Here is a 24281-nt window from a genome sequence, read left to right as displayed (position 1 = left end):
CGTCAATATCAATACGCTCGGCTGAAATTGCCTTCTGCTGATTTAATTAGAGGAGAGGGCCGCTGACTCGGGGGTGTGGAGAGCTGTTCGCTGTTGCACGTGGGAACGGGTTCCTGCGTGTACTTAATAATTGGGTTCACACTTGTTCTGTTAGATTGAGACGCCCCGGAACAGAAGCTCAGAACTCACAGCTCCATTGTTGCGTTTGATGCCCGTTGACCTCATTAAGCTTCTGCTCATTAATCTCGACCAATTGAAGCACTGATGTTCGTACAGTCTCATTAAAGTGTTGCAGTATTAACACGTACAGAGGCCCCCTGCTGAGCCGCTGACATGATGTGCAGCAGCTGTTAATATCATCTAAAGTGTGAAAGTATTTTTATAAATCTGAATTTGCTAAAAACAATCCGATTATAGGCTTTACTTTGGAGCAGAGCCCGACACACCTGCTTCACTGAGAGATGCTGACGTGTGAATATTAGCGTGTGTATTAACGTGTTGGCCAGACAGAGGTTAATATGTTCTGCTGAAGGTCGGAGGAAGTGTGTTGGTGTGTGGGAATCGTCGCTCAGCTTCAATAACATTTAATGAGACAGAATGAACTAAATTACCGTGTAACATAAAACACTCTCTTCTCTTCTTCCTCTCCTCATCCTCCTTCTCTTTCTCTTTCTCTTTCTCCAGGGCTCCATCCAGCAGCTGGTGTTGAAGTCAGATCCCACGGCCCCAGATGACCAGTGTGAGGAGGACGATCCGTATGTGAGTGTGCACAAACACACACACACATCTGAAAACACACCCAACACACTGAGTCTGATGTGTGAAGTACACACACACTTCACCTCTCTGGTCCAAACCTGGAACTATCGCCTCCTCTAGTGGTGGAAAGAGTGCACTTCAGTTCACTACATGGCCAAAAGTAAACGGACATGTCTATCACTTTCATGTACATGGCCAAAGTGAGAGGTAAAGAAGTACAAATACTTGGTTACTGTACTTTAGTACACTTTTCAGGATTCTGGTCTTGATTATATATTTCTTCTGATGGCTTTTTACTTTAACTCCACATTTCAACACAAATATCTGAACTGTCATCTTCGTTTTCATCCTTAAACAGACTTTGCTTTTTGTTTTGATGCATTTAAAGTGAATTATGGGTTGTTTTTTAAATTTTATTTTGCATCATAGAGCGATTTCAAGCTAACCACGTCCGTGATTTTATGTTTTCCAAGTTTTCGCTGGTCAATCAACTTCTCCAGAAACCAGACCTCAGCCACATCCCATAATGATTTAGGAGGAACTGGAATGCAGAGTCAAAGCCAGAGCTCATCACCCGACATATTTGTTGGACCTCGTTAATGTGGCTGCATGGGAGTGAATCCCTAAATCTGGTGGAAAGCATTTCTCAGACAAGTGTGAGCTTTAATTACATCGGATTAATGCTCACAATTAATACTTGAATATTAGGGATGGGTTAAGATTACGTTGTGAAGTGGTTCTTCAAACCAGTTCCAGTCTAGCTTCTTCTACATGGAACCAAATCTATTTTAAAACCCATCTCCTAAAGCAGATAGACAAAAGTTACAGTTACAGAAGGTGTTTAGTTTAACACATTCAATCTTATAGGATCCACTTTTATTTGAGCACAGTCGTGTTCTTGGGATCTATCGTCTCAGTTGGAAATGGTGAATTGAACTTGTTCTTTTCTATTTTTACTTTATATTCTCTATTTGCATGTTGTAGTCAGTACCAGTTGATGTTGTTCCATCTTCTATTTTCCTTTATTATTGTCTAGAGCTTTAGTTGCATCAGATGTGAGTGAATTAAATTAAGTTGGATTTGAACAATCTGAAACTGTGGGAACCGAACACTGGGCACAAAAGAAATATTTTTCATTCTTTCCTTTTTCCCCTGATCCACTTTTCTCATCCCACAGTTTGAGCTCAGATAAAATCTGTCTGTTAAGTAGCGTTTAATCATTTCTGTGTTTCTCCGTGTTTATCTTTGGATCCTGCTCTCATTTCTCTCTCCAGGCCTCTGGATATGGAAGTGGTGATGATGCCTATGACGACGCTGAAGAAAGAGAAGAAGTGAAAAAGATTGTGGAGGAGAGAGAGTACACCATGGTACACACACACACACAGACACACACACACACAGACACACACACTCTCTCCTTCCAATTTAGCTGATCTGGACTGGGACCAAAGAAAACAGCTCTTATCCTTCTAGGTCGGCTGGAGACTGGAACACGGAGCAGCTCCGTGCCAGCTCTGCTCCTTTAGACAAGAGTGAAGAAGGATTTAAAGACTATAGATTATATAACTTTAGAGAATGCAGACATTTAATTGACCTTAATCACAAGAGAATGGTCGCTTTGGCATTGTGTTGCCTTTCCAAATTCAAAATACTTTTCTTTATTCAAATGCTTTTTAAGTAATATAGAGAAGACAAAAGAAAATAGAGTTTAAATGAGTGGTTTTACCTGTAGGTAAATGGTAGTTTCTGCTTTTTTCAAACACAATGTTTTCTAGAAGAGGCTAAAATACAAGAAGAGGCATCTCCCCAACAGATTAACAAAACACAAGAAAGCTAATTATTCTGTTATTTTCTATTTAATCTATTGAGTATAGATAAACAGGAGAGAACCAGAACCAGTCACCTGTCACTGACGTACATTCTTAAACTAGAGAGATAACAGAACTCATGCATTCATAAAAGTAATTGAAATAGCTGCTTATTGCAGTAAATAATAAGAGTACTGCAGTAGTACAAATAGTAGTAGTAGTAGCAGTAGTAGTAAGGTCGAGTTAATAATCGTCTTTTTTAACCTCTCAGGTTCTTTTCTCTATCATTAGCAAAACTTTACAGTTCCACATCCACAGTAAAAATCTTACCAACATGATCTCAGCCTCGCTGGTCTCAGGAGGTTCCAGTGCCTTGCTTGAGGGCACATGGATAGAGACATTCAGAAGGAATCAGGGGGATTGAGCTCAGATGTTTCTGGAGAACCTCACCGACTCTCAGAGATTCAGACATATGGAACAAAGAGGTTTGACAGATCATGTCCAGGCAGCTCTGAGACATTTGGATGAGAAACATCTCTCAGACGTAGCAGGAGAGTTAAAAGACAGATGGAAATCCCAAACCCTCATCATGCATCGTCCATAAGCAGGACAGTGAGTTTTTATGGGGTCGAGACTTCCTGTCATCACTGTGTATCTGGTAAAAACAGTGCAGACATAATGTTGAAGTGATTTAGATCAGATTGGTTCAATGTGTGGAACGTTGCTTTAAGTCTCAATGTGGACTCCGAGAAAACATTGCGTACATTCTGTTGATTGTGCTTCTTCTTTTCACGTTCGGAGCCATGGTTTATTGAATCATAACAGAGAATTAAAGTCCTCCATAAAACTAAATCTACACAAGTATGATTATGTTTTTGGTAGTTTAAAAGTTGATGGATGTTTTCCAAAAACGAAAGAAAAGCAAATCTGATTCTATAATTTTAAGAACTAACGTAAATCACATTGAAACATTTAAACTATGATCCCAGGATGTAGAATATTGCACAAAGTGTTTTTGTACAGTTACAGATAGATTAAATATTTCTTTCTCCCATGTTTATAGGCCCTCCCAGAGCTGGATCCGACTTACAGCACGCCGGTCAGAGCTCCGCCCACTGAGCGGTCCATACGCAGCAGTTATGACGATGATGAAGACATGGAGGAGACGTCTGGACAGGAGGAGGTGAAGAGCACAGTCAAAGGTAAATGCTGCACATCTCGTCCTGTACTTCTCAAAATTCGCCAGCAGATGGGGACAAAGACAATGTAGCTGCAGGCGTCATCTCTTTTTTTAACTTTTATTTCCATTTTAGATTCGAGAAAAGACAGAATGAAGCTTATAAACAATAAAAGCTGCACCAAGGACAATAATCATTTGTGTAAAATTAAAGTGGTTAATGTCTAACGAGCAACTTGTTTCTCCGTCACAGTTCAATCTTCTCTGATGGCGACTCCAGCCTCAACCCTGGACACTGTAAGTATTTATTTATTGTCAGATATGAACTTTAACCTTGTTTTTGCTCCCAGATGCAGTTTTTGACTTAATTATACTCAAGTATCTCAAAGCCAATAAGTCTGTTTTTACCTTAATTAATGTTTTTGTAATTAAATCTCATTCATTCAGTCTCAGTCCCTCCAGGTGTCTCCGGGCACGAAAGGCGAGCGAGGGGATCCAGGTCCGGCCGGCCCACCAGGACCCCCTGGCCCCCAAACCTCAGGAGATGGAGAGGGGGGGGAGCCGGGACCACAGGGGCCACAGGGGCCACTGGGACCCACAGGCCCAGCTGGAGCACCGGGGAAAGATGGACAGCCTGTGAGTTTTAAATGCATCTTCCTCCCTTTCCAATGTTCTGTTTTGAGAAGTCACTTTCTATTTTCAGAAAACATCACATGAGCTATTCAGAGCAGAGTCTGTTATTTATGTTATTTCTGAAAGTCAAATGAATGTTTTTCCATTTCTGTCTCATCTCCAGGGGACTAAAGGTGAAACTGGTTTACTGGTGAGTCTCTCCAGTCTTTGTAGATTTATCTGGAGTCTTATTTAGTGTGTTTGGGGAAAAGTAATTCAGGAATGTCCCATTTTCCACATACAGTAGCTAATTTAGATCTTGAGTTTATTATGTCTGTATAAAGTGTCAGCGTGATACATGATATGATGATAATGAGAAACTGTCTCTGGTATATTGAGCTGAGCTGTTTCTTTCCCAGGGTGCAACTGGGACTCCAGGATTCACAGGACTTCAGGGAGAGCCTGGTCCTAAGGGAGACAAGGTATAAACAAAAAATATTATAACCTCACATTTATTAAACACATTAAATACCACAATAACTTGACTGATAATAATGAATAAATAAAAATAAAATGAGCAAAAGAATAATTCAGTAACAATAATAATGATGGAAAATTAAATAAATGCATCATTATTCCATGGTGTCTTCTTCAGGGGGATCTGGGTGTTGGAGTAGCGGGTCCTCCGGGGCCTCCTGGACCTCCAGGTCGAACCAGCTCGGGGTCCATGTTCATGGTAAATTGTTTTAAGTTTAAGTTTTAAAGTTTTATTGATACAACGTTATTCGATTAATCTGTAAGTAATTCATGGTGTAGCCACTTTCCTTGGGTTGTATGTTTTATTCTTGTCCCTCTTCACGCTCAGTGTTATTATGCATTTAAAGCCATTTGTCTTTATTTTGCACTAAAGGAGATTAATAACAAATTCATCAACAAACTGAATATAGTTTCTATTGTAAAGAATTTGATGTTAATTATAGTTCTGTTCACTCCCACTTTAATGCACAAGTTATGATAATAAATCTAAAAAACATGTTTAGTTTTGTGTAAAACTCTTGAATTGATTAGTTGTGATCATTGATTTGTTGGTGATGAGCTTGTTGACTGACTCACTGGTAATGTCATGTTTTCACCAGGAGGGGTCAGGATTTGAAGACTTTGACAGTGATGCAGAACTTATTCGGGTGAGTTAAAGTCTTTCTTAGTTAAGTCTTTTATTATGACACAGTTCATTTAAAGTCTGTGACTCAATGTTGGAAATAATGAGAAAGAGAAAAACAACATGTTTGAGGAAACAAAACTAATCTTGATGCACCTTTTTTTTCCATTAAGATGTATTAGTTGAATATTTTGATCACTTAGACTTTTAAATGTGTTGTCTTGTTTCCTCAGGGAGCTCCAGGGCTTCCCGGCCCCCCTGGAGAGCCAGGGACCCCTGGGACCTCGTCCGGAGACGTATTTCCTGGACCACCTGGGGTTCCTGGGAGAGATGGGAAGGACGGAGTGATGGGAGATCCTGGACTTCCTGTAGGTTCTACGTTCTCCTCCTTTTCTTTGCTCTTGTTTGTATTTGACAGATCTTTAAAAGAAGCAAAATAAAAGAGGGAAATATATAAAATACGAAAGTCAGTGGTTATATATGAAATGTGACTAAGGAATTATTGAAGACTGATTATTTTCTGAAGCAAGATATCAGCTTGTGGAAGTTCATCTTCAACATGAAGTTGAAACACGAGTTTTCTCGTCCTACAATCATTCTCCTGACCAAGCTTCTGTTTCCAGGTGATTGTGGAGTGGTTTAGTGGCTCTGGGTCTTGGTCTGAGTCTGGTTCTGGTTCTGGTTCTGGTTCTGGTTCTGGTTCTGGTTCTGGTTCTGGTTTTTGGTCTGGCTCTGGTTCAGGGTCTGGTCAGGTATTAACATCTGGCCCCAAATCAAAGGGGCTGAAAAGACAGAATTTCCCCCAACGTTATTTTTAAAAAGCCATGTTCACTCACTGCTTACTTGCCATTGCTTGCTGTGCAGTTGTGTGTCTGTGTGTGTGTGTGTGAGTGTGTAGGGTCAAGTCCTTTGCATTATCTGCAGTTAGCATTAGAAGCTCAAGGCATTTGGCTTCAGAACATGGTCTCCGCTGTAGCCTCGGTTGGGGGAAATGTGTCTTTTGTCTCACAGGCTTTTTACTAATTGTGTGAATGTACAACTCACATGTTTTAATGAGAATCCACTGCACCAGTGTGAAGGTGCATAAAACATTTGTTGGCCTCAGTTTCTGGTAACTCATCAGATTTGTTTTGATACAGCCTCAAGTGAGCCAGTTTATCCTCGATAGCTTGCACGTAGCCAAACATTTCTTAAGAGATATTATAAGAGATATATGGTTGCTCGTGCATTTAAGTCATAAATGTGCTTTTATGTTTTGCTAAATCCTGAAATATTCCTGCAGGGAGCGGATGGAAAAGATGGCGATCCAGGGTCTGCTGGCGAGAAGGGAGACAAGGTGAGGGGGAGAACAAAATTCACAAAACTGTCTTTAAAAAATCCAATAAAATGTTCTAATAAACACTTTTCTTATGGAATGAATGAGCTCATTAACTTTCTCAGTACAATTTAAAAGGATCTGAGTTATTTCCTCTTGTGTGAACGAACTCAAACCCTCGTGTGGCTCCTGCTCGTGTCTCTGATTTCCCCCGAGCCGGGCTCTTAGTGCTCCGTTAGCAGAAAAACAACTACACACAATCTAAACAGCCACCTGACACAGGAGCCGAGCTACTAATGAGGTGACCCTGCAGACTCATAAAGCTCCGGGCCTCCGGGGGGGTCGCTGCTCTGCCTCTTTGTGCAAAACAGAAACACAGTCTCTCTCCTGTCGCCGCTGTGGTTAATGTGCTGTGATTGTATTTTATTTGTTAACAGGGAGTCCCCGGTGGGAGCGGCCAACCAGGACCGAAGGTAGGATTTGATTATTTCCCTGCAGTGAACCCTCATTACCATCATAATTACACTGGGCTCTGTGTGGTATTTACACATTAATCCCAGCCACATTATGTACAGTTCTGAAGAGGATTTAATCAAAGTTTTTCATTTGTCTTCTGTCTCCCAGGGAGACCATGGCCCTGCAGGGCTCCCAGGCTTCCACGGGTCCGAGGGTCCAGGAGGGCAGCCCGGTCCCAGGGGTCCACCGGGCCCCCCCGGACCCCCTGGAAGAGCCCTCACATTGGACTATGAGGTACAGCTTGACTGGGAAACTTTTAATTAAACATGGTTTTAATTATCAACATGTTTAATAAATAAAGATGATATCTTTATCATCTTATCTATACTTAAGGCTCTGTAAAAACATTACGAGACCACTGCAGGATTATCAGTGTCTCTGGGTTTACTATTTAAAGTTGTGTTTTAGAATAAACTTTGTTCTATTCTTAAAACTATTGACAACATTTGTCCCAAATACACCGGAATGAAATCGCTGTCATACATGTAGAGAAGCAGATCTTAGACAAATCTAAATCCTATCTACGAGCAGAACTATAAAAACAACACGTATGTTAATCAGGAAGTGAGGTGCTGCCCTTTAGATTATATATATATGACTGTGATGGCACCAGAGGATCTGCTCTTCCAGGATATGTGGCTGTTACCTCATCTCCATGTTTTGTTCTGCAGGACTTGGAAGGATCTGCCATGCGGGGGGACTTAGGATCTGCTCTCACCCCAGGACCACAGGTACAGTGAGTGTGTGATGAAGAGCAGCATCCTGCCCCAAGTGTCATCATGATGTTGTTAGTCAACTCGTCTTGTTGTATCAGATGTTATATTCTCCCTCTGTTTCCCACAGGGTGTCCCTGGAGCTCCAGGACCAAATGTAAGGTTTATTAGTTACTTAAAACTTTATTGCCAGACTCCTCTTTACAGTTGATATATTTAATTCTACAGTTGTGAGAAGTGAGCATCTTGAATTTAAAACCTTGTTTATCTTTGTCTCTTTCAGGGTAAAGACGGTTTAGACGGCGCTCCAGGAAAACCAGGTCAAAAGGTGAGTGTGATGTGAACGTTATGAATACTGTTTGAATGGGAATATAGGAATTACATGTTACCATTAGCACATTGTGTCAGTGATGAATGGAGCCCGGTGGATGTTTCTCTGCTGCCTCTGCAGGGGGACGAGGGTCCTGCAGGACGACCAGGGTTCCCAGGACTGGACGGGCCGAAAGGGGAAGAGGTCAGAAATCAGATCGATTGACAGACACGTCAATAGATTAATGGTTTCATTAAAATGTAGACTTTCACATATAGTTAAGACCAGTTGATACTGTGAGCTTTTTCCATAGTAGGTAACTGGTAAGGAGTCTTCATAATCTAAAACGTATAATGAGTGAGGTACATGAATGGATCCTAAATTAAAACAAACGTAGTTTTTATTATTATTATACATGATAATTACGTATAAGCCTGTGAAAAACACAATGATGGTGACAGAAATCAGGTGTATGTTTGATTTTTGTGTTATTCGGTCTCATCTGCAGGGAGCAACGGGAGACAAAGGTGATTCAGGACCAAAGGTGAGAGACTCAAAGCGCTTCTGACTTTCAGGTTGCTCCATGTTGCTGTTTGCTAAAAGGCTTTAAATATCAACTGTGTATTTCAGGGTGAGATGGGACTCGGTATTCCCGGCCCTGCAGGACCACCTGGACCTCCAGGACCCCTCGTCAACCTCCAGGATGTGAGTAGCACCTGATCACAGCTTTTCAAGGCTTTCACAGGATGGAGCTGTACACTGCTCAGTGATGAATTTCACACACTCTGCATCTGTGTCTTCTTCAGCTTCTGCTCAACGACACAGACGGTGCCTTCAACTTCTCAGGGTTTTTTGATGCTCAGGGATCTGCTGTGAGTATCAGGAAGAGAAACACCCTTCATAGAGTATTACATTCATTGAAGTATAATAGGAGATTGTTGGATATTTGCAGAGTGTAACATCCGTATGTTTCTGTAAATACATTCAGCCGTTGCCAATTTGAAAAAATGCAAAGTAAACATGACACATATGAGTATGTATACACGGATGTTATTACCTGTAGAGACGTAATTTTCCCGTCAAAACAGAGTCAAAAATACAGATGAGAAGTTAACTTAGTCTGAATTTAACTTTAACTGATTGTTTCTCACAGGGTCCGAAGGGAGACATTGGGTTGCCAGGTGTTCAAGGACCTCCTGGACTTAGAGTAAGTGATATATACATTTGTCTGTATGATTTCATTAGCTATAAGTGTATTTTCTTTCATTGGTTTGTGTCTTTTGTCCGATTTTAAACTTGTTTTCTTTATAGATGTCCTTGTTTTTCAGAAATAGCTCCTCTAAATTCAACATTTTACCAGTTTAATACGAGTTCATATTTCTACATTTCATGCACTCAGTATTTCTCAGTCTACAGTGGCTTGTTTGTTTGTTTGTTTACTTTGCTGCAGGGTGAAAAGGGCGAGCCAGGATTCATCATGGCAGCGGATGGAGCCATGGTGACAGGCCTGGCTGGTCCTGCCGGACCCAACGGAATCAAGGTTATATCTCTTTTAACCTTATTTCTCTTTTACACGCACATGTTCCCCAGGATCAACATTAACAGCTTATTCAAAAATCCTTTTCAATGTTACTGCACATATCAGAGAAGATGTATTTTTGTGTCTGCAGGGAGATAACGGTGTAGCTGGACCCCCTGGTGGTCAAGTAAGTATTGACGTTGAGCAAAACAAGCAAATTCCACTAAATTACCTTTTTCTGAGATTTTATATTGTTGCTCTGGATGAAAGACACTGTCAATATATTTAAGAAACACAATCAGACCCTTTGTTGTGTTTCTAACAGGGACCAGTGGGACCCCCGGGGCCTAAAGGAGAGTTTGGTTTTCCTGGAAGAGCTGTAAGCACCAAGAACTCACCAAAAATTACCAGTGTGATTTAAGATTCAATCAAATTAATTGTTGGCTCTTTGAATCAGGAGTTTCAGGTTGAAAATTCTCGTTTTATATGTTCTTTTCAAACAGCAATTGTTTGTCTTCTGCTGTGAAAAACACTCAACACATAATTTAACATTAAATGAAACAGCAAAGTCGACAAACTACCCAATTTCCCAAGCGTCCTTGTGGGAATCGTTAGTGTTAAAGACAATCTTACTTTACATAAAGTTGTTGTTGTCACTTGTATGATTGTGGATAATGTGTGTGTTTGTCTGTGAAGGGTCGTCCAGGCCCGATGGGATTGAAAGGAGACAGAGGGGACTCTGCTGGGCTGCAGGTGAGTCTCACACCAGTCTCAAACTCTGAAGTTAGACAAATGTAATTATAAGTTTTATAACTCATAATCTCCTTTTAATCTGTGTACTTTTGTGTTGTATCATCTTCATAAGGGAGCTCCCGGCCCCCCTGGACCACCGGGCCGCCCAGGAATGTTCAACTGCCCCAAAGGAGTAAGAACAGACACACACATACTTTCATTAATATATACTGGACATACATATGTATTTTTTCTTGTTATTATTGTGCACATGCGTATGATCCTCTCTCCTCTGGTTTCTGAAGACAGTTTTCCCAGTCCCTCCCAGACCTCACTGCAAAATGGCTGTAAGTTTATGTCTACAGAGTTTTCACAAAACGCTCAGACCCCTTCACTTTTTTTAAGCCTCGTGATAAAATCTTTTAATCTTTTTATCCCCACATTCATCTGCACTCAGCTCAGAAAAAAGTGACATATCCCATTGACATAAGTATTCAGCCTCTGGACAGATGTTTCTCCACCTTGATTGTCTTCCTGAGCAAAGACTGACTTGATTGCACATGAGCCGGGCCTCGGAAACCAGAGGTGACCTTCGTGAGAACCTGGTCCAGAGCACTCAGGACTCTTGAAGCTGATGGAATCTCCGGGGAGACCTGACAAAGTTTGTCCTCCATCTAACCTGAGAGAGCTCGAGAGGATCTGCAGAGAACAAGGGGCAGAAAATCCACAAATCCACGTGTGAATAGATCGTTGAGTCATAAGAGGACCGGAGGCTGTAATCGCTGCTTCAACTAAGAACCGACTGAAGCGACTGAATACTTGTGTCAATGGGACATTTCACTTTCAATATTTAATAAACGTTTTGCTTTGCCACTCGAGGAGACTGAGTGTAGATTGATTTGAGGGAAATAATAACATTTGAAATGATTCAAGAATACGGCTGCAACATAATGAAAAGTAAAAGGGTCTGAGTACTTTCTGAAAACACTGTATTCATCAGTATTGCTACTAAAGCATGTGATAATAAAACCTTTTACCACAGCCTGTGTCAAAGAACCTCCTGTGAATGAAATACCATCGATATGTATAAAACTTCATTCAGAGTTTTTATCTATGATGAAACTCCTTTTCAATCTTTTTCTCTGACACAAGTTGTAAAGAAGGTTTTGTTCAGATAAGTTATTCACAGGTCGGTAGAGGGTCACCTCAGTGTCCTATATAATCTCTTCTATGAATTTAAATAGCAACACAGTGATTCCTCTCTGATTTCCAGTCGTCACCTTCAGTTCCCTCAACACCGACTTTCTTTCCGTCTCCGTTTCTTTTGCACATCCTTCCTCTAACTTGCACGTGGTTCTGTGTAACATCAGTACTTCCTGTAACATGTCACCACTCAGAACTGTTCACGGACTCCCTCCTACTCCTGCATGCTTCACATCCAGTCTGGAAAGGTGAAGGCTCGGTGTCACAAACCAACTGAGGTAGTTTTTAAAAATCACTTATCATAGTCATCTGCATGTGGATTGTGATGTTAACACAACAGACTAATAAGTGACGAGTGGAAGAACTCTTAGTATTTTTAAATGACAAATCACTATAATGTTTGTGCTTCATATTTTTCAGCTTAATCCCAATGGAAGCGTCGCAGTCGGTAGGTTGGTTTATTAAATAGAAAGTTAAAATTATAAATTAAACATCTTTCAAAATACTTCTTACGTTCATGGATTTAGGGGTAATGTTGATTTATTTGTTTTTGTCTCCAAGGAAACTGTCAGGGGGGGGTGAAAGGAGAGAAGGGAGGGAGAGGCCTTCCTGGGATGCCATCTCCACCAAGTGAGTCAGCACGTTACAATTCAAGTATAACAACGTTCTCAATGTAACAGCACACATATTACAACTTTAAATATCACCAGAGAGAAAAATAATTGTTGTTAATAATTCTTTAAATTTTCTATTACGATTTTTCAATGAAATCATTCTGCTGTGATTGAACTAGCTTTTAAAATATATTTGTAATGTTTGTTTCTTCCTGTGTTTTCTCCTCTGTAGGTACTTTGATGCCCAGAGGATCCTGGGTACGTTTCAAACCAAAGTCTTCTTGTTTTTGGAGAATGTTGGTTTAATGTTCCATGATACTCAGGTTTGTTTGTTTGTCGGTGTTTGTGTGTGTTGTGTAATGACAGGGGCCAAGAGGTGACCAGGGAATGAAAGGCGAAAAGGGAGACAAGGGAGAGACCGGTATGCTGGGGCAAACAGGAAACCCCGGTAGACAAGGACTGGTGGTGAGTCAAAGTTCCTCAGATACACAACCTCATCACCTTTCTGACACAGAACTGACAACTAAACTCAGAAAATCCCTCCTGCCATGTTTCAGGGTCCTAAAGGAGAGTCGGTGATGGGACCTCCAGGCCACCCCGGGATGCCCGGCTCACCTGGTGTCCCAGGTTATGGGAGACCTGGTCCTGTTGGTCCTCCTGGTCCACCGGGGCCTCCAGCACCCTCTTCATCATCCCCAAGATACGGTTCCTCAGGTACATCTCATCGGTCATACTTATGATTTTAATACTGTTTATTAATCTTCTGAGCTTTTTTGAAAGTTGATGTTTTTGTTCTGGCAGGTTTGACCATCAGTGGCGCTCCTGGACCTCCTGGACCACCAGGACCTCCTGGATCTTCGGGTAACTCAGCATCTGTAAGTCAATATGTTTCCTCTGGCCACACACATAATGTATACATGTCATCTACAGCTTTTATTGTATATAAATATTCAACCACACCACCTGCTCCTCATGTAACTGGACTTCTCTGTGTTTGCTTGTCAGCTGAAAACCTTTTCTACTCGTGAGAGCATGATGCAGAACACGGTCCGGGACGCGGAGGGAACTCTGTCCTACGTCACGGAGACAGGAAGTCTCTTCCTCAAGGTTTCCCAGGGATGGAAAGAGATACAGGTAAACACTCAGACTAGTGTTGAACATGTAGAGTTAATCTGTAGATTATATATACACATAGAAGACATGACAGGTCCACAACATACAGAACCAATTTAACAACCTCGGTTTGTCTTTTGTTGTGTGGTCACAGCTCGGCAGCCTGATCTACCTCTCCAGTAACATCATCCCACAGGACGAGGTACATATTGCTTGTTTTTATGGATTTTACTCTATGAAAGTGCTGTTGTGAAATATTGTACAGGCCGTTGCTCATCTGCATAACATCTGTTTTCTGTTCATTAAGCCTCGAGTTGCATATCAGATAAGAGGAGACACGATCCAAAGAATAACTTCAGTTAAAGAGAGGGTGAGTGGAAATCACACACGTACTTTTATTTTGAATTAATTAATGTATTTAGGCTCAAAGTATTACACTTTCCTTTATTAATATTGAACTTTTGTTATGTTGCTATTGAATAAAATTACATTGCGATAAGAATTGTTATGGTTTTTTTTATCACCCAGCCCTGGTTTGTTGTTATATATAATGTCTATAACGTCCTGTGAGGTCGTCCTATGAGTTTAAAATCCAGATCCCCAGACTAACACTGGCCCGTTGCTCCCTCTCCCTGCAGCTCAACCTGGTGGCCCTGAACCAGCCTCACTCCGGGGGCCTGATGGGACTCGACACGGCCGACCGCATGTGTTACGAGCAGGCCAAGGCCATGGGCTTGGCTCCGAACTACCGCGCCTTCATCTCCTCCCACAGGCAGGACCTGGTCCATGTGGTCTACCCTGGTTTCCGTGAAAATCTGCCCGTCACCAACCTCAGGGTGAGTCTTCTCCCCTGCTCGATGTCTGTCAGGGGTTCACCCTCCTCCTCCTCCGCCTGTCTCACCTGCTCTGTGTCGTCTTCCAGGGAGACGTGATGTTCAGGAACTGGCGAGCGATTTTCAGCGGCGACGGAGGACCAGTGAATTCCCGGATACCCATCTACTCCTTCGATGGACGGGACGTTTTAGCCGACCCCTTCTGGTCAGTAAACCTTAATGGCCGCCCAAGTCTTTGTTTGTTCCCTTGAGTTTGTCAAGTTTTCATCTTCTACCCTCTATCCCCCAGGCCTGAGAAGAACATCTGGCACGGCTCCACCAGCAGGGGATTCCGAGTGTTGGACAAACACTGTGAGACGTGGCAAGCGGACCACGTGTCCGTCATGGGTCAGTCGTCCAGCCTGACCTCGGGGCTGCTCCTGGGCCAACAGACGCGAAGCTGTTCCAACGAGTACATCGTCCTCTGCATCGAGACCCACAAAAACCCTTAGATCCTGTCCCAACCGCCCCCCCAACGCCCCAAACCACTCCACCGAGGAAGCCATCTCAGCCACCGTGGAACATTCTGGGAACAGATGTGTCTTTCTACGCAAAGAACGTCATTTTCAGCACATGGTTGGTGCTATGTGTCGCATTGTGTGGCAGGAAAAGCCTGTATTTTGCAAAAAGGATATTTATACTTGTTTTACTCCCCACGTCACTTTCTGAGGAGAAAGATTCAGACGCAGTAACAAACAGAGATTTATTGTAATGTGAAGTTTGGAGGATTCCTTTCAAAAGCAATGTCCGTGTGTGTTGTAAAGTAACATGATGGATTTCCCATTAATTCCACTGTTGTGGCACATAATGTAAAATGCAGCAGAGCCTGATGGCGGCTGCCAGTCTTCGTATTAATTCGAGACATTAACGCTGTCCTTTCAAAGTAAATAATTTATTACTGCTAAAATGATGAATGCGGCACCTTTAACCGTTACTGCAAACAAACGCCACAAGATGGATTTGTGAGAATCAAACAAAGCAACACAAACGGCTGCACATAGTCACCCGGGTGTGTTGAGGATAAGACGTCTCTATTGCATCCGTCTCGTCGTTCTTACAGAAGACTGAGAGACAAACCGAGGACACACAGAAATCTGCACCTGAACCTGAAACCTGCCCTGAGAGATCCCCAAAGACTTTTCAACAGAAGCGTCGAAATGCGACTTTCGTTGTTTTGTTTACAGTTTTTTTTACATTTGTCAAGAATTTCAGGAGACGTTTACTCAACATTTCAAGAGCCAGACTTTAAGAACTGTCCCTCGTCCGACAGCAGGACGACCTGACGACCAGTGTTGCCACCAAAGTAAATATTGTTGCACTGTACTTCATTTTAAAACAATTCTTTAGTTCAACATCTTCATTCTTGAAAGTGTTCGTAGCTTTTCTTACACCTCGGTGATCTCACTCCTTAGCAGCTCTTTCTAGGCTATTTAATTTAAATCCATTTAGATTTATTTATACCGTCACAGCACATAACATGAAATCAAATGATTCAATTTAAGAATGTAATTTATCGTTCATTGTTTGTCAAATGACTGTTTTTGTTTTCATCACTTTTTTTTAGCTTTTTGTACAGTTGTTTTTTAAGCTCATACTTTTATGAAGAATGTTGACAAACTCAAAGTTTAAGAGTTTAATTCACAAGATTTAAACAAGCAAAACATATTTTCACAATCCAATAAAACCAAACCCTACAAAGTAATTTCATGCCGGCGAAAGTGAGAGCACGTGTTTTTGTATAAATGTTGGTGCTTTGTTGAATAAAGATTTTTCTTTTCATAAGCGGATCTTGTTTCATTCTCAATGCAGGAAAGAAAATAACTCACAAACTCAACTTACAAGAAATATATATCACACTGTGACATATTCACTTAAAAGTAAAACAGGGATTTTATTTATTAATTATGCCTCTTTTCATTTGTAATGTCAAAGATTGAGACATTTCAGAATGAAAACTAAGTGAAACAGAGGGTATTGAATGTTTGATAGCCATAAGGAAAGATGCATAAATTTGGTTTGTACAAGGATTGTGATGTATGTCTGTGTGTCTGCGTATATATTGAATGTACACAGGGGGGAAATAAGATATCATTGTTCTTTACTTCCATCTTTGCTCCGCCTACTTAAAGACACTTATACACTTTGTGTATCCTGGAGGCCTTAAAGATGTTCTTCACTCATACAACATATGCAAACCTGAATTTAAATACATGTTATTCTCATTCTCATGTTTACCAGCAGCTGATTATCTTCTTCTTTGCTATTGTTGGTTCATTATTTGGCGTTTAACAGGTCAGCATTGGAATATGAGGAAACAAAAGGCCACGTGTCATTTGACCTGTTTGTTTGCAAACAACTTGAGAACTCACTCACTCATGAAACGATCAATAGATATAATATTGTTCAAAACCTCTCGACCTTTACGGTTGCCATTTATTTTCTTTATTATTGAGCCCACTACATTATAAATAATTCATAAAGTAAATAATGAGCTGCCTACAACAGTTACCCTGAAGGCAGCAAAAGGCAGAATTATTATACTGTAGTTTGAGCTGAATGTGATTGTTGGATAACTCTGTACTGAAGGTCAAAGGTTTTGTTGACAGATGTTTAGCTCTTCAAACACAGTTGACTTCCAAAGGTCTGATGTGCAGAGGAAACTAAACAAATCCCACAAACCAAACACAGGTCAGTTTGTACTGAGCTGAAAACACGGAGCACATGGTGCTGTTGCTTCACATCTTTTGATATCGTGTTTTGTATCGGACGATCTCCAGCGACTTGAACATGAAGAAGTTCCAGGTACTGAACGTCTTGAGGGAATCTAATGATAAAACTTGTAATATGCAGAGTGAGAAACATCCACTGGAATTCTCCTGGTGACTGTTCCACGCTTCATCACATTAACTCTTCTAGCTTCCGTGTGAAAGGTTCTGTTCGTGCTCCTCCTGTCGACCGCGGCTGTCGACGCTCAGTCCCTCCACCTCGGCGGCTGTCCTCAGCCGTCTGTTCAAGAGGACTTCAACGTCACGGAGGTGAAACACTGACTCTTTCCTTCTGGTTCAGTTTGTTATATCGCTCAGCTACAGCCGAACTTACTCTGCTCTGTTTTCCCTGTAGTACATGGGAACCTGGTACGAGATAGAGAAGCTCCCAGCTCTGTTTGAGAAAGGGAAATGTGTCCAGGCCACTTATTCTCCTCTCGCTGACGGGACAGTCAGAGTTCACAATGCAGAGTTGCTGTAAGGATTTAACTTGAATACTTCTTTTAATTCTAATGTAAGAATATGTATGAATTATTGGTTAAAATTCCCTTTTCTTCCTCTCTGTAAAGGTCTAATGGGAAGATCAACTCCATTGAAGGTGTTGCCAGAGTTAAAGACCCGTCTCAACCTGCCAAGCTGGGGGTCAGCTTCTTTAAAGGTGGGTGAACTCTGGATGCAGTTTCTGTCTTTTGGGAAATTGTATGTTTTACTATAACTTCTGTATCCAGGTGTTCCAGATGGTCCGTACTGGGTTCTCTCCACAGACTACCAGTCCTACTCTCTGGTCTACTCCTGCTCAGACTTACTCCGTCTTTTCCACGTTGACTTTGCCTGGATCCTGGCTCGCACCCGGGAGCTGCCGGAGGACCTGGTCAGCCGACTCCACGATGATCTGACTGCTGCTGGTGTCGACGTGAACAGACTGAAGGTTACAAACCAGACTGGTTGTGATGTCATGACCTGAAGCAGGATCAGAACAAAAGGGGACAAGAACGTCCTCTTACAGAAATGTGAATCTTATTCTTTAAGCACTGCTGTATATGTTTATGTTTATTCCATTTAAAATCATCGTATTTATCATGTAAATCCTTAACATCAACAACAACATGTCCTTCATGTGGCGCAGGAAATGATTCCTGACAATCCTGTGTCTCTGTGCGAGAGCCACAAGAATCTCATTGTGTGACATGCAAGTGAGAATAAAACTTGAAAATAGCTTTGGTAAAATTTGGTGCCTTTGTACATCTGAGTGATTAAAACACAAACACCTTCTCAAAGTAATGTATTATGATTTAATTATTATCATATGGGATCAATCATGTGAGCACAATGATCTTTTGGGACTTCAGAGGCTCCGTACTAACACAAGTAGTAATTTTAAAACTCATAATCTCAAAATATGTTTCCGTTTAGTTAAAATACTGATTATTTTTTGACCAAATGGATTCCAATGTCATTTCACAGGAATGGAATAGCTTGTTGTATTGACTAAAACATAGATAGATAGATAGATAGATAGATAGATAGATAGATAGATAGATAGATAGATAGATAGATAGATAGATAGATAGATAGATAGATAGATAGATAGATAGATAGATAGATAGATAGATAGATAGATAGATAGATAGATAGATAGATAGATAGATAGATAGATAGATAGATAGATAGATAGATAGATAGATAGATAGATAGATAGATAGATAGATAGATAGATAGATAGATAGATAGATAGATAGATAGATAGATAGATAGATAGATAGATAGATAGATAGATAGATAGATAGATAGATAGATAGATAGATAGATAGATAGATAGATAGATAGATAGATAGATAGATAGATAGATAGATAGATAGATAGATAGATAGATAGATAGATAGATAGATAGATAGATAGATTATAGAGTACTTTATTCATCCCCGAAAGGAAATTAAGTTGTCATAGCAGCCGGTATATTTGAATACAATAAAATACAATACAATAGAATAAAATATAAAATATTGAGGTAGAAAGAATACAAAACAGAAGCACAAGATAAAATAAAATAAAATAGGTAGATAAGGTGCAGTGGCAAGATGATGGTAATAGTACTGATGAATTGATGGTAATGTTATTGTTAGACATTATATAAAAATAGTACAGTATATATAGCAGTATATAGTAATAATGGCAGCAACAGTAAATATAATAGTAATAGTAATATAATGATAATAATTATAACATGTACACATGTATAAATATGTGTATATAGACTTATGTATACAAATAATATACAGAGAGTATGATACAATATATGATATATAGTAGAGGTATGAATATAAGTATTTGACTATACAATAGATAATATAATATACTATGAGCGTAAGAATATGTAGACAGAGTGTGCAAAAGACAATATTATTGTATAAAATGATAAATAATATCAATATGGTTTATATGAACACATATCACATATGATGTGAAGTAAGTGTATATGTAGCGGAGTGTTGTACATACATATTTCCCAATCTAAATGGATGTGGCAGCTTAAAAACAAATGAAATGGATCAATGATCACTGTTGAAAACATCACACACATTTATATTATTTTATTTCATGAGGTGAAAAAACCTGATGTCATAACCGAGGTTATTTAAGGTCAGGCGTGCTCTTATTTTGAAGCCAACCGGAAGTGCGGCAGCCGGCGGTCTAATGGCGGCGGCGGTGAAACGAGCTGATGTTTGTTTTGCTTTCAGAATCATGATGGTTCCGTTGTTTCTTATTCCTCTGCTGTGCTTCCCGTTCTATTCCTCAGCGAAGAGGAACGACAGACCTGTGGTGGGTGAGTTCCATGTTGTCTCGTCTCCTCCTGCTTCTCTAACACAACCCCTGCGTGTTGTTGTTGTTTCACACACGTGTTTCCCTCTCAGGGGTTCTGGCTCAGGAGGTTTATTCGAAACCAAGCTCGTACATCGCTGCTTCCTACGTGAAGTTCCTGGAGGCAGCAGGAGCGAGGGTCGTCCCCGTCATGTGAGACTCTTATGAAATTATGAATTATTAACTTATTTTTATAACCATCATTCCCACTGGAGAGAAACCTGGTGTCTCACTGGTGATCTGTTCTGTCCCTGCAGGATCAACCAGACACTGGAGGAGTACCAGACCCTGTTCAACTCCATCAATGGGTAAATGTGTTATTATAACATTATTGTTGATTATTATTTTTTTCGGATACGAATGTTGACCCAAACTGATATTTATATTTGGGGCTATACGAATAAAATTGTCAATTTTATATAAAAGTGTCACATAATAAAGTATTTAAATTAAATACTTTATTATGTGAAACTTGTGGCGCTCCATAGCTTCCAAGTGGCCAAAAAATAATAAAACAAATGAGCCAAAAACATTGTACACTGATAAAATATCTACTTTTTTATTCTAACTTTTGCCACAATCTGCCTTTAATCTGTTTCTACGCTCGGGTTACAAAGTTTAGCATCTTGGAAAACGGTAAATGTGTTATTATAATACAAAGTTAACTTGATATCAGGTGGAGAAGATACAGTTTAAAATCATCAATCAATCAAATTTTATTCATAGAGCCCCAAATATAAATACCAGTTTGGGTCAACATTTGTATCCATTATGTCAAAAAATAAATAAATCTGTATTAAAAATTAACAGAAACATTTGGGGATAAAAAAAAAGGCTGAGATTTTATTTAAATCACAAAAAATGTTTTTAGTACTGAGCCTCTTAAGTCCCAAAAGATTATATTTATGATCCCCTTCTTTTTTTTCAAGTTTACATATTTGTCGGTGTCATGTATGAAATCAATTTTTCATACTGAGATATTTGTATTCTTGTATTTTCATGTGTGAAACATCATCAGCGTTGTGGATTTCCTGGACATTTCCCTTCTGCATTCACATATTGACTCACTCAGATATTTTCCGGATATTTCACATTTATATCTATATTTTCCCGCTCACCAGACACACGTTTAACTCCATCAATGGGTAAATGTGCTTTAATAATATAAAGTTAACTTGATATGTGGTGGAGAAGATACAGTTTAAAATCATCAATCAATCAAATATAAATATCAGTTTGGGTCAACATTCGTATCCATTATGTCAAAATAATAATAATCTGTGTTTAAAATTAACAGAAACATTTGGGGATTAAAAACAAGGCTGAGTTTTTATTTAAATCTCAAAAAATGTTGTTGATACTGAGCCTCTTAAGTCCCAAAAGATTATATTTATGACCCCCTTCTTTTTTTTCAAGTTTACATATTTGTCTGCTCCATGAATGAAACCAATATTTCATACTGAGATAATAGTATTCTTCTATTTCCATGTGTGTGAAATATAATTTTCCGGACATTTCCCTTCTGCATTCTCATATTGACTCACTCAGATATTTTCTGGATATTTCACATTTATATATATATATATATATATATCCATATTTTCCCGCTCACTAGACACACGTTTAACTCAGATCAGATTTTTAACGTCAGCTTTTGTCGGCTCAAGTTTTGCTCAGAGTTTGTTGACCCTGCTTTCTGATAGAGGCCCCATATAACATGAGGTTATAGACATATGTATTTATATATGATAAAAAGGATACCAAACGTTTACTCTATAACCTCTTTCTTCCTGTGTGTTTTTAACAGAATCCTCTACCCGGGAGGAGGAGTCAGCATCATCTCATCTGGTTATGAACGGGCTGCAAAAATCTTTTATGATCTTGCTATTGAGGTACTTTTATTAAATTCATAACCAGTTTGAAACATGTTGAAGTTGGATCAAGTTTTAAACTGTGTGCGACGTTTCAGGCAAACAAGCGAGGCGACTACTTCCCCGTGTGGGGAACCTGCCTCGGGTTCGAGCAGCTGATGTACCTGACGAGTGGAAAGTCGTTACTGACGCACACGGACACAAGTGGTGTGTCACTGCCGCTGGACTTCACTAATGGTACGACTTAAATACACCTGCTTACTGATCTATAATCAGAATTGTGTGGATGTATCCAGATATATTCTGCTCTGTGTTATCCATGTATTTTCTATGAATGTATCTCCTTAGCCAGATTTATCTTAACGTAACAGTTAGACTGACACAATTATAATGTGTCAATATCTTAGTTTTTGTCTGGAAACATGTCAAAATTATTCTGATGATGCCAGACTACATATTGTTTCATTTAAAGACGTCTTTAGCTGCTTTAAATGTACTTTATTTTGTATTAAATGATCTCAATGTTGTGACCCCACCTCTAGAAACCAGCATCAGCCGGATGTTTAAAGGTTTCCCAGCTGAGCTCATGAAAGATCTGGCATCTGAGCCACTGACAGAAAACTCTCACACGTGGAGTTTGGCTTTGTTGGTAAGTCGTTCATTATTGTTATGACGAGAAAATGTTCCATTGTCAAACTTTATCTACAACATCTGGTAACTCACCTTTCAGACTTACAACACCAATGAGGACCTGAAGACGTTTTACAAAGTTCTCTCCACAAACACAGACGGAGAAACCCAGTTTGTGTCGACAGTGGAAGGTAGCTACGATGACTTAATAAGTTTAAAACAGAATAAATCCCACAGAAGTGTTTAACCCTGAGTCCTTCCTCTTTGTTTACCTCTCCACAGCGTATGATTACCCAATCTATGCGACACAGTGGCATCCAGAAAAGAATGCATTTGAATGGACGCGGCCGTACATCCCACACACTCCATCGGCCGTAAGGACCACCTTCTACATGGCAGAGTTCTTCGTCAGCGAAGGTATGAAGAGCATTATCTTTGGTTCTTCTTTTGAATCCTCAGTAGCTTGATGTGGATATTTAGTTTGGCTTTGTCTCCCTGCAGCCAGGAAGAACTTCCACAGCTTTGCATCCGAGGAGGGGGAAAACAAAGCACTGATATACAACCACAATCCTGTTTACACTGGGAATCACAGCGCCTTCGAGCAGATCTATGTTTTCTGAAGTCTCTTTGCACATGAGCTTCTCCACATTGAGCTGCTGATTGGCTGCATTCATCACTTGTGAATCTTAACGGGTAAATCTTCATGTTTGATTTGTTGTTCGCTGCTTTTAATCAATTTGTTGAAAAAGCCTTAAGTGGGGAAAAGGGATATTTGCAGGAATGTGCAGCATGATGCAGTGCAGGATTTACATAATGTCAGATGATGTTTTAGCTGGTTTACATGTGATATTAATGCTGCATGCAGCTGCATTTACCCTGAATGTTCTTGTCTTTACATTCCAAAAAGTTTTAACAGTGATAACATGTAAATGTTGCGTTGGGTTCTGCTGCTTCCTAGAATGAACCATCACCAGTAAAGAAAAACATAAATGCCTATTTAATAATCGCACAAATTGTTGTTAATAAATGAAATACTTTGTGATATGTGACACTTGTGGCGCTCCATAGCTTCCAAGTGGCCAATAAATAATAAAACAAAATAGAACAGCATTTTATTCTGCACCTTTTTTAAGCAATATCACATCTGACAGGAGGACAGAGCCAGAGAGGGTTTTAATTGCCGTTTTATGATTTGATTTTTGTTATAGTTGAATCCTTTCAGTCCCCAAAATAAAAGTTTGGTTTAAGTATAACTTCTATGTAACTGCTCCTTACAGTTTATTATTCGCCCTTAACATGCACAGAGTAAACGTGTCTGCTGGTGAACAGCCTCGGGCAACATTTACAAACTCACATGATGTGATGTCGCTGTCCTGTCACCCTCATCATTACATCAGCAAGTGCAGCTTAATGTGAAGGGGGGTGGGGTGGGGGGGTGTTAGGTGTTGAGTTGTGTTCTTCTCATTAAACAGATTAAACATGTGAATGTGTAGAATCTGAAGGTGAGAGAAGAGGGTTTGGGGCGAGAATCCTTCTGGTGTCTAATACTTGGAATTCATATGCAAATACCTGTTATTAAAGATGATACAAAATGTCGTCTGGACTTAGAACACTTACAAAAAGTATCGCTGTTTGTGTTTTGTGTGGAAAAACATGACTTGTCCGACTTTGTAGAGTAAACAGAAGTGTTTCCATGGAAGATCGCTGTCTCCACCACTGTCTGAACTTGGAAGT

General features: G+C 40.0%; 3 protein-coding genes across 4 annotated transcripts in view; all 3 read left to right on the top strand.

Annotated features, from left to right (window-relative positions):
• The window catches only part of LOC133026832 (collagen alpha-1(XVIII) chain-like), a 46550-nt gene extending 30346 nt beyond the window's left edge, over positions 1–16204 (top strand). The window contains exons 6-44 of one of the 2 annotated variants that reach the window (XM_061093808.1): positions 685–759; positions 2034–2126; positions 3631–3769; positions 3998–4041; positions 4198–4380; positions 4541–4567; positions 4776–4838; positions 5012–5092; positions 5493–5540; positions 5749–5883; positions 6798–6851; positions 7268–7303; positions 7455–7580; positions 8018–8077; positions 8190–8216; positions 8343–8387; positions 8511–8573; positions 8878–8913; positions 9000–9074; positions 9176–9241; positions 9523–9576; positions 9820–9909; positions 10040–10075; positions 10214–10267; positions 10585–10641; positions 10754–10813; positions 10926–10967; positions 12244–12271; positions 12385–12453; positions 12670–12695; positions 12804–12902; positions 12995–13151; positions 13239–13312; positions 13443–13571; positions 13705–13752; positions 13858–13920; positions 14189–14386; positions 14473–14588; positions 14673–16204. In XM_061093808.1, the coding sequence (XP_060949791.1) occupies positions 685–759; positions 2034–2126; positions 3631–3769; positions 3998–4041; positions 4198–4380; positions 4541–4567; positions 4776–4838; positions 5012–5092; positions 5493–5540; positions 5749–5883; positions 6798–6851; positions 7268–7303; positions 7455–7580; positions 8018–8077; positions 8190–8216; positions 8343–8387; positions 8511–8573; positions 8878–8913; positions 9000–9074; positions 9176–9241; positions 9523–9576; positions 9820–9909; positions 10040–10075; positions 10214–10267; positions 10585–10641; positions 10754–10813; positions 10926–10967; positions 12244–12271; positions 12385–12453; positions 12670–12695; positions 12804–12902; positions 12995–13151; positions 13239–13312; positions 13443–13571; positions 13705–13752; positions 13858–13920; positions 14189–14386; positions 14473–14588; positions 14673–14874 (3078 nt within the window). In that variant the 3' untranslated portion in view covers positions 14875–16204. Of the gene's footprint in view, positions 1–684; positions 760–2033; positions 2127–3630; positions 3770–3997; positions 4042–4191; positions 4381–4540; positions 4568–4775; positions 4839–5011; positions 5093–5492; positions 5541–5748; positions 5884–6797; positions 6852–7267; positions 7304–7454; positions 7581–8017; positions 8078–8189; positions 8217–8342; positions 8388–8510; positions 8574–8877; positions 8914–8999; positions 9075–9175; positions 9242–9522; positions 9577–9819; positions 9910–10039; positions 10076–10213; positions 10268–10584; positions 10642–10753; positions 10814–10925; positions 10968–12243; positions 12272–12384; positions 12454–12669; positions 12696–12803; positions 12903–12994; positions 13152–13238; positions 13313–13442; positions 13572–13704; positions 13753–13857; positions 13921–14188; positions 14387–14472; positions 14589–14672 lie in introns of both variants that reach the window. The other variant, XM_061093807.1, reaches the window with a different exon arrangement.
• Positions 16205–17101: 897 nt separating this feature from the next.
• Positions 17102–18419, top strand: LOC133026737 (apolipoprotein D-like). The gene is made up of 5 exons (XM_061093676.1): positions 17102–17224; positions 17353–17457; positions 17543–17664; positions 17757–17845; positions 17916–18419. Exons 1-5 carry the CDS (start codon positions 17210–17212, stop codon positions 18149–18151), a joined length of 567 nt encoding a protein of 188 aa, XP_060949659.1. The 5' UTR covers positions 17102–17209; the 3' UTR covers positions 18152–18419.
• A 1165-nt stretch (positions 18420–19584) lies between these two features.
• ggh (gamma-glutamyl hydrolase (conjugase, folylpolygammaglutamyl hydrolase)) lies at positions 19585–23806 on the top strand. Its single transcript, XM_061093685.1, has 9 exons — positions 19585–20011; positions 20100–20199; positions 20304–20354; positions 21854–21938; positions 22016–22154; positions 22460–22566; positions 22648–22738; positions 22830–22964; positions 23049–23806. Exons 1-9 carry the CDS (start codon positions 19882–19884, stop codon positions 23165–23167), a joined length of 957 nt encoding a protein of 318 aa, XP_060949668.1. The 5' UTR covers positions 19585–19881; the 3' UTR covers positions 23168–23806.
• The last annotated feature ends 475 nt before the right edge of the window (positions 23807–24281 follow it).

Source organism: Limanda limanda, chromosome 20 (assembly GCF_963576545.1).
Source record: "Limanda limanda chromosome 20, fLimLim1.1, whole genome shotgun sequence".
NCBI classification, from domain to species: Eukaryota; Metazoa; Chordata; class Actinopteri; order Pleuronectiformes; family Pleuronectidae; genus Limanda; species Limanda limanda.
Note: the sequence above shows the minus strand (reverse complement) of the source record. Positions and strands in the feature narration are given on the sequence as shown.